Source organism: Abramis brama (assembly GCF_963993115.1).
Source record: "Abramis brama genome assembly, chromosome: 24".
NCBI lineage: Eukaryota > Metazoa > Chordata > Actinopteri > Cypriniformes > Leuciscidae > Abramis > Abramis brama.
In genome coordinates, this window is record NC_139986.1 from 16,619,186 (window position 1) to 16,633,572 (window position 14,387).

At 36.3% G+C, this 14,387-nt stretch overlaps 1 protein-coding gene across 2 annotated transcripts in view; it reads left to right on the forward strand.

Moving 5' to 3' along the window:
* Nucleotides 1-14,387, forward strand: part of cUnh8orf34 (chromosome Un C8orf34 homolog) — an 87,976-nt gene that overhangs the window by 57,216 nt on the left and 16,373 nt on the right. Inside the window, exons 9-11 of one of the 2 annotated variants that reach the window (XM_084103265.1) lie at nucleotides 3,346-3,422; nucleotides 4,647-4,754; nucleotides 4,974-5,047. In XM_084103265.1, coding sequence (XP_083959391.1) covers nucleotides 3,346-3,422; nucleotides 4,647-4,754; nucleotides 4,974-5,047 — 259 coding nt within the window. The remainder of the gene's footprint in view (nucleotides 1-3,345; nucleotides 3,423-4,646; nucleotides 4,755-4,973; nucleotides 5,048-14,387) is intronic. The other variant, XM_084103266.1, reaches the window with a different exon arrangement.

Below are 14,387 nucleotides of genomic sequence, written 5' to 3' on the forward strand. Positions count from 1 at the left end.
TATAGACTTGCCAAACAGCAGCAGCTCCTGTATATAACGGATATAGCTCCTGAAACTGATGCCCATCTCTCTAAGTTTTTCCTTCTCCATTTCTTTGCCTGGGCATGCGGCTACTTGGAGGACGCAGGCAGCATTCTTCACATTTTCTTAGGCTCAGACTTAGGAATCCTTTTATCTGGACAGTTTTATTCTAAATTAACAAAATTATAAAAATACACTACAGTTCATACATTTGAAGTTGGTATTTTTTTATGTATTTGAAAGAAGTCTCTATGGAAGCTTATTTCCGCCACAGAATAAAACATTTTAAAAGATAATTGTGACTTTTTACCTCACAATTGCGAGTTTATATCTCACAATTCTAACTTTATATCTCGCAATTGCGACTTTATATCAAGCAGTTCTGACTTTATAACTCGCAATTTTGACTTTCTGAAAAGGGTTAGGGTTAGATGTAAACTCACAATTGCTAGAAAAAAGTCTGAATTGTGAGATGAAAAGTCACAATTACCTTTTTACTTTTTTGTGTGTGTGTGGCGGAAACAAGCCTCCTTAAGTCTCCTATACTCAGGCTGCATTTATTTGATCAAAAATATAGTAAACAGTCATTATTACAATTTGAAACAACCATTTTCTATTTAAATTTTCTCACACAAGGCAATATGCCTGCAAACCTCAGTCAAAATGAAGCTTAAACTGTGTAAAACTTGTGTTCTTAGCCTTACTAAATCTTCTGCAGTGATCCACTGACCTATAGTGCACCACTGTCGGAAAGGTCATGGGATTTATTCCTTATCTGCTCGCGTCTGTCCTCTTAATGTGATGGATGAGGTGGTAGACTACAGCCACACATACTTAGGAAAACAGCTCATCTTGAAGTAGCACAATCACTTTACAATTTCATCTGCTCCTTTAAATGGCTACACATATGACACTGCTGTAATACATATAGGAGTAAATGAATGAAAAAGTGCATCTGATCCAGTTCAGGATAGGATTGTATACTTTAAAAGTCAAAATGTTATAATTTCTGTGTTGTGATGTTTATAGTATGGGAATGCATCCAAGTTCTGATTCCTCTCTCCTATTATTCGGGGACTGATTCGATCAAGCACGGTTGTATGAGTCATTGAACATCATTATTTTAATTACTCATTCAAAAATTATGCTGTATGAAAATGAACTGCTCAGATGGTGGGCTAAACCAGATCTGGTTTTTCTCAGTGGCTTCTCTACATATGAGAAAGAATGAAGGGGAAAAATTTGAGGGAGAAAGTTGTTCCACAAAAGTGAACATAAACTTCAATGAACTGGCAGGTAAAGCGGTAAAAAGATAAGGGGTTGTTTTCTTTTGTCATCATGCTTATTAACTGTCCTGATTGCTTACAGGAAAAGACATGCAATAGCAATGCTGAGAAATGTGAAATGAATCAAGCCTATCATTTGGTAACTATAGCATTTGGTGATTTACAGTTCTGAAGTGAAACCGCTCCAAAGTAATAGTTTGAGAATACGGCATTGTTTAAGAATAAGGTATGACAATTATCGTGCTGTAGGTCTTCATTTTCCAGTCCTCTGGGGAATTTGTGAGACTGAAATGTTTTAAATAGATGCTCCTTCTTAAATCACATGATATGATCCTGGCCACACAACACTGCTTTAGTTTGTTTTCACTGTTCTATCAGTTCTATCATTGTTTGTTACTTTGGTTTCTAATTAGTTTCACACTTGTTCCTTGTTTTGTTAATTATCATTCACTGTGTATATAAGCCTTTAGTTTTCCCATTTCTGTGTTCGTCATCGTCAATGTGTAATGTGTAGTTGCTTTGTTTATTCTCTGTGTTCGTTAAAGTATCTAGTATCCGTTCCCGCATCTCGCTCTTCATTAGATTAAGCCACACAGCATAATTATGACAAATAGAGGACTGGGACTAATAGCTTCCAAAAATGGCAAATAAACACAACATCAAAACAGCAGTCCATATAACTCATTCACTATATTGTGAGTCTTCTAAAGTCATAAGATGGATTAGTGAAAGGAACAGACTGAAATGAAAGCCCTCTTACCCTCTGCCACAACTCTAAATCTTATTTGGGTGATTTGAATTTGCATCTTGAACAAATTTAAGTTAGTTCTCCCAATCAATTTTTCATCCTCATGTTGTTCCAAAACCGTAAGATCTTCGAAACCCAATATTTGTCCCTCCATTTAAAGTTTATTTACCCAGAACTCTGACTCTTCAATACGTTCATAAAAAGATTGTAAAATATATCAACTGTTTAATTTAAGTCTTCTAAAGAGACACAATTGCTTTTTATGATGAGCATATTTAATTTAGGCTTTTATTCAAAAATAAACATTGATCAGTGAATGTATCACTCAAATTTGGTAAATGGAAGCTCAACTGACGAACCTACTTTATCCAATTAACACTATATTCGAGTGCTCTGTACATTCGCTGATCACTGTTTATATGTGAATAAAAGCCTAATTGAAATATGTTTATCATGTAAAGCGATCATGTCTCTTTAGAAGACTTATTTTACGATCTCTTTATGAACGTTTTGAACCGTCAAAATTTTGGGTGAATGGACTTTCAATGGAAGGACAGAAATCTCTCCGAAAAATATCTTCATTTGTGTTTGAAGATGACCGAATGTCTTATGGGTTTGGAATTACTTGAGAGGGAGTTACTGTTGACAGAATTTAAAATTTTGGGTGATCTTAATTTTTTGTAGATTGACAGCACCTGTTTACTATTCACTTTCATTTTATGTAAAGAGCAGTATCAAATTGTGTTTTGGAATGACATGTGTGTGATTTAAATAATGAGAGAACTTTCATTTTTGGATGGACTGCTCTTTTAAGAACAAAGACTCTTTAGGAAAGCTCCTAATCCTAGCATCCTCTGAGATAGGGCATCATAATTGATGGGTGTTTGAGACAGCTGCACTGTTTGGCGATTAGTAGATTGTTGTCAGATCTCAAGCGTTCCCCTATGTTACGCTCTGTCTACATTCCAGCCTGCCCATATCCTCATCCTCCCCTGATAGTGATAAGACAAATAGACTGCTTTGGCATGGTCTCATCACCTTATATGAATAGAGACTCACTGTCTCCACTTGTTCTCATCTAGCAACGACACTGGGTAAAAATAGAGATTTTATTTGATACTGATCCATTACACAGAGTTCTTTCATAGCCTCAGCAGAGAGTTTGCTCTGAATGGAGAACATGATAGTATTATCACTGTTATCTTTCACAGCTATCATAACTGTGGGGAGAAATGCAAGCCACTTATTTGAAATTAAAGCCTTTAATGCTCAACTTTTTTTATTTTGTAGGCTTCAAGGGGACAGTCTAACTGCAAGGCCTGAAGAGGAACCCCATGTCCCGGAGCAAGCCGTGCCAGAAATACCTTGTAAGTACCTACAGTCATCGCTTAAATTCATGGGGCCTGTGGAAAAAATTTTTTTAATGGGATATAAAGCCACACAAAAGGCCAATTCTGTCCAAAAAGAAAATATACTGGGCTTTTGCACTTTATATACACTACCATTCAAAAGTTTGGAATAATTAAATGTTTTAAATATTTTTGAAAGACGTGTCTAAGGTTCACCAAGGCTGCATTTATTGGATCAAATACAGTACAAACAGAAATATTGTTAAAATGTATCTTTAAAGATATTTTTTTCATTTTCTAATTGTGTTAATTCTAATTAATGTAATATAATCCTTAAAACATTAAGGGTTGTTGATGAATAGAAAGTTCACTGAACTTGTTTTCATTAGTCACATGTTTTCCTTTGTTCCGTTTTCCCGCCACTCCTTTGTTACCATGGTCACCATCATTGTGAGTTCATTTGGTTCAGCTGTGTTTCATTAATCATCCTCATTTGTGTTTGCTATATAAGTTGGTCCCTCACATCCATTCTCTGTCTGATCACCGTTGTAAATAGTGTGTGTTGCTGCCTGTTCTGTAGTTTTATCATCATTAAACCTTTGTGTTAAAAAGATACCTTCATCTTGTCCTGTTTTCCTGCAACCACCCGTGACAGACGTCTTTTGTAACCATATAAAATGTCTTTACTGTCACTTTTGATCAATTTAATGCATCCTTGATGAGTAAGAGGACTAATTTCATCATTTTAAACTAACTTACCCCAAATTTTTTGAATAGTAGTGTATCACAGTTTCCACAAAAATATTAAGCAGCACAACTGTTTTCAACATTGATAACAAGAAATATATTTCTTGAGCACCAAATCAACATTAGAATGATTTCTGAAGGATTATGTGACTTTGAAGACTGGAGTAATGATGCTTAAAATTCATCTCATTGGATAGCATATGTTTATTCCAAACTTTTATAAACTATTATAAATACTAATTTATTAAAGGCGAAAGGCCAATTTTTTTACAAACATTTTATTAATTTTTAAAATATTTTTTAAATGTATTTTTTGCATTTTTTTAATTTATCATTATTTATTTATTATTATTATTATTATTATTATTGTTTTTTTTAATTACATTGTAAATATACTAGTTCTTTTTTTAGTTTATATATTTTTTTTTATTCCTTTTTTTTTTTTTTTTTTTTAAATAAACTCTGTTAAGGACTTTAGTTGGCCTCTCTCGACAGGGCCGTGTAAGTACCTCACAAGCAAGACCGTAGAAAACCCCACCCTGCTTTTCTCCTCTCAGACGATCCCCTTAAATCACAGGTCATATCCAGAAAGAGCAGATTCATGTGAGTACTGTATCATGTTATGGAGTCTGCTGAAAGGAGCAGGCTGTTAAAAATTAGTTTTTTGTTTGGGATTCACTCACTCTTACTGAGGAGAAATGTAATCTATCCATTGTCTCTTGGGGGGCCCTTTTGGTGCTGTTACCAGAGTGTGGGAGCGTATTGTGAGAGTGTGTGTGTGTGTGGTAAAGGCCTTATTGTGTTTTTGTTCTTCTGGATCAGGTCCATTACCTGCGGTGACAGAAACCCTGACAGCAGCAGAAGATCTGCAGACGGCCTCTCAGGTGACAGGACAGGTAGGTGATCCTCACACAGCAAAACTGTTCATTATATCACTTTCCCCAAGTCATTAATGTCTTAAGCATCATCTCCATTGTGAACGCTGTCAGAGGGACAGTTAAAACCACTTACATCGTTCTCCAGGGAGGACCGGCCCCAGCGTGACTTGACTATTTGTCTCCATGCTTGTCAAGCTAGAGGGGACTCTTACCTAGCCAAACAATGAATAAGAGCTTATCATGTGTAAAAGGTACATTGTGTTAGATTAAGGAGTTATTAAATAGGTGCAGGTTTGGATGAACACAATCTTGGCTGTTTACCTGATGAGAAAGCATGCAAGACTTGCGTTCTTCTCGCAGAGTATCGTGTTGTTGATGGAAAAGTGTTCGTTTACATTCGAGAGAGAGGTCAATGAGGACACCTGTGTTATAGAAATCCCCCATTCCATCAAATCTGTCAGCAACAGCCACCAGAGACCAGAACAGACTTCCAACATGGAACACAATAACAGGAGTCTGGAACCGTTCACACAGGACACACAGCTCTGGTGTTCAAAGACAGCTGAGAAGAACACAGGGGTCTTGAGTCTGTCTGTCTGTTCATTTATCCATCTATCCAAGTGCCTCTATCTGTCTGTCTGTCTATCTGTCCGTCCGTCTATCTGTCTGTCGTTTTATTTATCTGTACATTTATCTGTCTGTCTGTCTGTCTGTCTGTCGTTCTATTTATCTATCCGTCTGTGTCTGTCGTTCTATTTATACATCTGTCTGTACATCTATCTATCTATCTATCTATCTATCTGTCTGTCTGTCTGTCTGTCTATCTATCTATGTGTTTGTCTGTCTGTCTGTTCTATTTATCTATCCATCTGTTTCTGTCAGTCTGTCTGTCGTTCTATTTATACGATAAATTTATGTTTCTATCTCTCTGTCTGTCGTTCTGTTTATACTTCTGTCTGTGTCTGTCATTCTATTTATCTATTTCCATTTATCCGTCCGTCTTTTCCTCTGTCTGTCTGTCTGTCTGTCTGTCTATTTATCTATTTATCTATCCATCTATGTGTCTGTCTGTCTGTCGTTCTATTTATCTATCCATCTATGTGTCTGTCTGTCATTCTATTTATCTATCTGTCCATGTGTCTGTCTGTCTATCATTCTATTTATCCATCCGTCTCTGTCTATCTGTCTGTCTGCCATTCTATTTATTTGTACATCTATCTGTGTCTGTCTATCTGTCTTTTTATTTATACATCTGTGTGTCCGTTTGTCATTCCATTTATCTATCTGTCTATGTATCTATCTGTTTGTCTGTCATTCTATCAGTTTTTCTTTAGTTATGTCTATTGTTCTGTCTATCAATCAATTCTGCATCCTGTGAACTCCCTCAGTTTGAATTCAAATTGAGGAGTTGAATTGGATTTAAAGCATTCTCAATTCAGTTCAGGCAGGCTCACAACCCTGGTATTTAGTACTCTACAACTGCACTGACTAACGTGTCCTTGCCATGTATGAACGTAGCCATAGAAAAACAATTAATAGACCTTCGTGAACAACCTATCGCCTCGTATTCTGTGTCTGACTCTCAGAATCTCATGGGAATTTAACTGTATAGAGGTCTCTGTCACTACAGCAACCCCAAACTCCTTATAACCCATCATGAAGTGGTTATTTTTCTATCAGCAGCAGAACAGAGAGTGCAGCTATAATTACAGAGGAAAAGTGTTGGAAAAATCCTCTTTAGGAATCGCTGGCTGAGTCGTGTGTGGAGCTTATGGGCTGAGCACTCCAGACAGAGTGGCAACACCAGGCGCGTGAGGCTTCTTCTTCGTCGCCCAGTGGGGACACCCAAGGAGCAGTCGCTGCCCTGAGAAACCATACCACAGAGTAAACAATGCCGTCCGGACACCGTATAGGGCCTCACACGCACTTAGGTCTGCTTTCTCATTCACACAGAAACACGCTCTTTACTTTGGCGTGCATTTTTAAGACCTGTCTGTCTTTCTGAAAGGGAAAAAAAGAAAGAGAGAGACAGAGAAAGTGTGAAAGGAGGCCCCATCATCTATAGATTAAACCGTGCCAGTTAGCTAAGAGCGAGGCGGATAATGTTTCCCACATGGAGCGGCGAGTGTGAAAGGATCAGATCACCTACTGCTGCTTTTTAAAGCTTAATGTGGTTGTTTTCTGGTTAATTGCTTATTTTGGGCTCTATTTGAAAGGCAAATGCGATTTGTCTCCCTAATAGCTTATTACTTTAACTGGTCCTCAGGGGTTCTCTCGTCTTGCCGCCCAGAATGGCACGGAAAACAAAACGTAATACTTTTATGAGCTGAGTCACATCTTTGGACAACAATAGTCATGGGCACTGTATCTGTGCTCTCCTCCGGGCTGTAACACGTGTTCTTAGCCCCAGAAAGTATGGTCACGATGGGCAGAGCTGCTTATGGGCCCCAGAACACCTTGGAGGAATTTAGTTTGGTTGTTGGCCTTTGGACAACCTGTATTTTTTTATTTAATTTTTAAATCTGTTTTTATGATTTGTATAATCTGTTAATTTAATGAATGTCATACTAACTTATGCATTATATTATTTTATATAATTTTGTATTTTATTTATTCTTATACAAAGCATTAAATATACTATAGCATTATAATGTTTCTTTGCTGTTGTAACAGAATAATAAAACATTAACAATTAAACAAATTAATTTAATTAATATATATATATATAAATGCTAATTACTATTATAAAATAATAAAATAATACTAAAATTAATTAATAAAAATCAGTGTTATATTTTGAGTAGGGCTTTTATTTTTTATATTTTCAGTAGCTTAAAAATGATCAAATTAATTATATGCTTAATTACTAATTACCCCAAATAATGTTTTTTTATTTATTTATTTTTTAAGACATTACATTATTATATAGGCAGTGGTTAATTCTGCTCAAGTCTGGCATGATTCTTTGGGGAGGGGGGGTTAAGAATTAATCACAGTGAATTAATGTGATATATTTATATTGCACTATTAAGTAGTTGTACTGTAGTCAGAAGAATGTCTGAAAATGTTTTAGAACTAATTATTTATTCTACCATGTGCCAGTCAATTTAGACTAATTCTGCTTTGTTTTCATTAATGAGCATCAGATGGTAGAATTGAATGAAACCTCTTGAGCCTGACCTGGATGTTTCATTATTAAAGTGATTGAGAAGGAAGTAGTTTATGTTTTTCTGCATATGCTAATTACGTCTATGTAACATAATGTCGGTATTACTGAAAGATTTGTTTATGTATGGCTAGAAAATCAGGATATGTGTTTTCTTTTTTCCTATGGGCTTCACTTTTTGTTGTGACAGCCTCCCACCTTGGCAGATCCGAAATATTTCAACCTCAACCTTTTCTTTTAAGATTGGCCTTCTTGTAATGTAAGCCATCGCACACTAATGGGTCTCTCTCATGTGGTTTCCGGTCTTGATTGTCTTAGTACTGGGGTGATATAAAAAAAAAAACAGACTTGAGGATAGTTTGCTTTGACTGTGTGAGCTAAAACGGTAAAGTTTAGAAATGGCTGTGCATTGGCCTTCGTGATCTTTCTGATTAGACCTGCTCATTTATAACATGGAAGAATGTAGTTATTCTTGACACAGACATCATCTGTGTCATTAAACATTTTTGCATGAAGAAAAATCCCCCTTTTTCCCCACATTTCAGGTTCTGGATTTGTTGTTCCAGTCCTCTAAACTGCAGTGTGAATTTACCTCCATGTCTAATTATACCTCTGATATACAGTGGGGTCTAAAAGTCTGCATCCAGAGTAATCTGGTATTCAAAGACTAATTTAAACCTGAAAATAAACTAGGATTTTTAAAAAATTTAGGATGTCAACTCAAATAAAAGCAAATTAAAGCAAAAGGTGGCAAATTACATACTAAGAAACTCGAATTTAAATGTACTTTCATTTATTTCACTCAAATTTTGATTCTGGTAATATAACTTTGGTCACACTATATATTAGGTGTCTTTAACTACTTACATTAAAAAAAAGTACAATGTACTTATAGTGTTCATGATGTTGTATAGCAAAATACTTGTGCTGCTATTGAGGTGGGATACGGGTAATATTATGGACAGGTTTGGTGGTATGGGTAAGTTTAAGGTTGAGTTAAAAAGTAAGGGAAGGGTCAACATAACTTGTAATGAAAAAGGTTGCATCAAATTAGAAAAGGCTACATTTCACTTGAGATCATCAGACTTTTGGACCCCACTCTATAGGCTTGTGCAAACATGACCACAAGCAACATACCACATTAATATGGTCCGTGCATATTAATGTGCAACAAATTATTTTGTCAATTGGATTTTGTTTTTGTTTTTTAGATTAGATAAATGAAAGCAAATTACTCACATTCAATGGACCCCAAACTCAAAGCATTTCATCTCATCTATTACAACTGAAAGCTAGTGATTCATTCTTTAGCAAAAAAGTCTGTCTGTGATTGACTGCTCACAAAGGCACTTTTTGCGATCCTTGCTATCATTCATTATTTGAAGGGCTTATATTCCTTAAACATTTTCTTTAGCTCTTAGAATTATGTCAGTATGAAGATGCTCATTCTATTTGCATCTGTGTTTGTAGTGGTCTGTACTGTATAACATCTGCTCTTACTTTAGGAAGAATTGTAAATTAAATCTTTACTCATATCGTCTGGTGAAAATGAGGATCCTGTGTCAGGCGTCTGTAAAATGCTTTTCGGGACTCTGTTATGCAGTCAATTTTGATTCACTTAAAGGGACAGTTCACCCAAAAATTTTACAAAAACCAAAAATCACCCAAACCTTAAAATTCTATCGTCATTTACTCACTTCCATAGTATTTTTTCTCCATACTATGGAGGTCAGTGGGGCCCATCAACTGTTTGGTTACCTATATTCTTCAAAAAATGTTTGGGACAACTTGAGGGGGAGTAAATGATGTCAGAATTTTAATTTTTGGAAAGTTTTGGATAGTTTTCAACTATCTCTATGTCAATTTGGACAATTTGAAGAAAACAGTGTTGTGTTATTATTATTTTGTTGAGTGAAATGGCAGGGGTGGCCCCTATTTCTTCTTCTCTTTGGGGTCCCTTAGCTCGTATGGGGGTCTGAGACCCTGCAGCTCTGCTTCAATTCAAACACTGAATGTAATTCAGGCAATTTATGAGATATGCCAGAGGAGCTGACAGACTCTCCCATATATTCCGCTGAGCCATCTGGTTCATGTTTTTCGCTCATTACAAATTTCTGAAATGTTGTCCAGCTAACATAATATAGTGATAGCATTAACAAATTATTCAGCAGACCTATAGTCTAGAACAAAGATATTTGTCAGGCAAGATGCAGAAAAACACACTCCTAAATGTCACACACCTGAATAAAGCCTGTTATAGAAAATACACATTATTCACTGTCTAGATGCTTGTTTTTCAGCATGGTTCACATGTTTGACTTTGTTATAAACAAATTATTCAGAAGTGAACTGGTTGAATGAAGTCATTTCAACAGGTTATGTGTGGTTTGTGTGAGCTCTGTGGGCTCATGTTGTTTTCACATGTAATCCAGGTGCACACAGTATGTCATGCTGTAGGGCCCTTCTCCTGTGGTTTAGGGGTTTAGAGTTTAATCAGATAATAAATTTGTTATTGTCCATTTCCCTTTTGATTTTGGCACAGTGCCTGTGAACATACATAATATGGGTTTGCATGCTGCCAACTCAAGTAGATTTAATAAACCTTTGTGTTAGACTTCATTTCCGTCTGTAGTGCACTCTACAATAGAGGAGGTTCTCTTGTGTATTTGTGTATGAATTAAATCTGTTATTGCTGAAATTATATTTGATTTTGTCAATGGAATCCAACTTCCATATAATCAAAGACAAAATCAAATATAATTTCAGCGTACAATGGATGTACACAGATGGTTCAAGTGGCTTTTAAGAGATGCAGCTCTTTGTTTTACCCCCATTATCAAACGTGATTCATGCACTTTAAAAAAATTGTTGCTTAACTTAAAAAAGTAAGTTAAAATTAAACAATTAAAAAAAATGAGTTCATTGAAAGTACAATTTTGAGTTAAGACAATGAAGGAAATTGGTTAAAATGTTGTGTTCTCTGAACCACATTATCTATGTTGATTTGACAAAAGAAAAAAAGTTGTGATAACGAATCACATATTATCGTCAAAATTTAAATATTACATGGTTAACTGAAATACGTTTTGAGTAAGTTCGTAATAATAAGTTAAGTTAGTAAATTAACCCTTTGGTCACTGGAACGTACGATCACACCAGTGTGATTAGAACGTTCAGTGCATCACGTGATCAGATGCTAAATTCAAACGTGCTTTCGTGTGTTGGCTGGCGCTGATCCAGAGACAGACGCGCTCATCGCTTGTCATATATCTCAACTTTGACAACGTGTTGTATTCATATCAGATACACATTGTATAGGTAACTATATAGTTTACTCTATTCTTCTCCCAGTTCGCCGGCCACTTACTTTCATGTATTTTAGGAGAAGATGGGTGAATACGTGATGTAAATCTGACAGATCCTATTTTCTGAATTGCGATGCAGACTAACATGGCTGTGCCCATCACGCATTATAGATCAGCTAACATGATCATTATAAAGATTATTAAACGACAAATCACATTCACTTAAATATATTGGAGAATCGGAATCTCAGATCATGATATATAGTTAGTATATAGTTAATAAGTTTCTGAATATTTTGAATCAAAAAGGAAAAACTAAATAAAAGCAATACATCTGTCATACAACACTATAGAGACAGAGTGCAACGTGTCATAATCTGAAGACCATGCCCACCAAGGGGGAAAGCAATCCAACCGTCTCCATTGACTTTGCATTGCGAGAGGCTGCCTCCTATGTCCTAAACACTCGTTTTTTGGGGTCGATAGCTAATAAAAAACGTATTTCTGTTTTTTTTAGCTTGTTTGCTGTACACCTTGTCACACAGCAGCTTTTAGGCATTTTTCTGTCTTTTGTTAGAAGCAAGAAATGACAAGGAGGCAGCCTCTTGCAATGCAAAGTCAATGGAGACGGTTGGATTGTTTCCCCCCCCAGTGTGGGCGTGGCCTAAATGCGCTCTGTCTTTATTGTGGCTGCTGTGTGTCACGTGACAAGCATGGAAATAATAAGGTGATATGTTCTAAAATAACGTTCGCCTTAAAAAGCTCACGCTGGGGGCTCAGGATAATGGTGAAAGGGCTGTTCTCTGCTGTAATGTCAATGTGCCATGCAAAGAAAAGGGATTAATTCAAACTATAGTCACACATAGCCTGATCTATATAATATATAGTCTCAAATATACTGTATAATCAAACTATCATAATAGTGTACGGTAACACAATAGTTTGATGGTATAAATAGAAATTATATACATAGCTTTGCAACTACATGTCAGCTAACTCTCATTTGAGTATTAGTAGACTGTTTGCTTAATATCTGAACCCTAATACCCGAACCCTAACCTTACAGTCTACCAATACTCTAATGAGAGTTAGCTGACATGTAATTGCAAAGTTACTTATAGTTAGTAGAATGTCTAAACTGGACCATCAAAAATTGAAATAGAATTATTTAAACTTAATTGCATTTAAAAAAATAAAAAAATAATACAAATTACAAATTTAATACAATTTAAACAAAAAAATAAATGAAAACTTAAAATAAAGCTAATTCAAAATAGTAATACAAAGTATAATAGCATATAAATAATGTTAAAATTGCAAATCTGACCCTTCTTTCACAGACTTTGAGCTCAAAGAAAAAGAAAAAAAGAAAGAGAAATAAAATATTGGACTGTTTTATGAACATTTTTCATCTCTTACATCCAGCAAATAAACAGTTGAACAGGCTTTCAACTGGTTTTAGCAGCCCAGCCCAGAGGGACTGAGGCAATGCTGTCGGTGGTGTTTGCTTCCTTGTGCTGGGGTGGGCCACCGCTCTTTATTGCGACTCTCTTTCCTTGTGGCAGGTCGGTGTGGGCAGAACACAAGCCTCAGCACTCTGTGTACATGCTAAACATCACTGTGGCTTGAGCCTGCGGCCTCCAACATGGCCGTAAAGAGCCAGCACACACAGATGTGACAGCAGGCAATGAGCCATGGCAATGTTGTCCCTGTGCAGTAAATAGACACAGGCATGAATCGCAATGGCAAATGTAAATCCTCGACTTTCCCTCGTGGTTTTTGAGCCTGCTTCCAATGATCTGGACTTTACTGAACAATTATAGTGGCGTTTGATGTTCATAAGAGAAACTCTGCAGCTTTAATAGCCTGTTTAATGACCTTTGAGAGTGAAGTGTTGTGCTTTTCCTGTGAGGATTGAGGTGAATGATGGGATCAGTCGGCAGTAGTTCAGGCTGGGATTCTGAACACGAGCACACACGCACAGTGTGAGTACTTAAAATGCGAACGGTTGTTGAGTGGTCCCATATTTATCCTCAATCTGCATTTCATTTCTGAAGCAATTGGATCCATGTTTGTGAGTGGACGGAATCCCCATTAAAAGTGGTTGCAAGCTTTGGTGGACCAGTCGGATTGCTCTTAATCCTCAATTACTCATTCCAAATGTAAAACAGCTTTTTTTGTTTGGCCAGTACATAGCTTGTCTCTGATCGGTTCACAAGAAATGTATTTGTTGAAACTAGTTTGACTCATTCTGTTCCGAGTCTCACGCAAACATCAGGATCAATAAAGACAAATGCCATTGTAAACCACAGTCGTGCTGAAGGGAACAGCTTTACGCTTCCCAAGTATTGCTTCAGTTAGCAAGTATCTAAGATCTACTATGGGTTTGTATATAACGACGGTTCTAAGTGGAACCAATAAACCACAAGAGAAAGGATTAGGCCAATAAGGCAGAATCAGAAATGAATCATCCTTGAATATTAATGCTGACATGCATCTCTTAACAGCAGCCTCATAGTTTATGAAATTGTTTCTGTTAACTGTCATTCATATTTATTTGTTTTTACTGTAAATGTAGATGCTTGTCTATAAAGACACGTCAAAACATTTGTGAGGGAAGAGTTTTCTTCCCGGCATGTTTGGATAAATGTCGCCTTGAGGGCTTGTGTGTTGAAAGTTTGTTTCGTTGGGTTTGGAGATGCTCTGTAGAGTTAAAGTGAATGTGTGTGTTGTATGCTTGTCCTCTATCTTTATGTTGGACATGACCTGACTTTGCCCTGTTTAAAGTAATAGTGCATTATTGGCCAGGAAGCCGGAATCACAGATTTTGTTTAGATGTACAGTATGTATCTTAGGTTACTGGAGAAAGATACTGTACACTTCCATG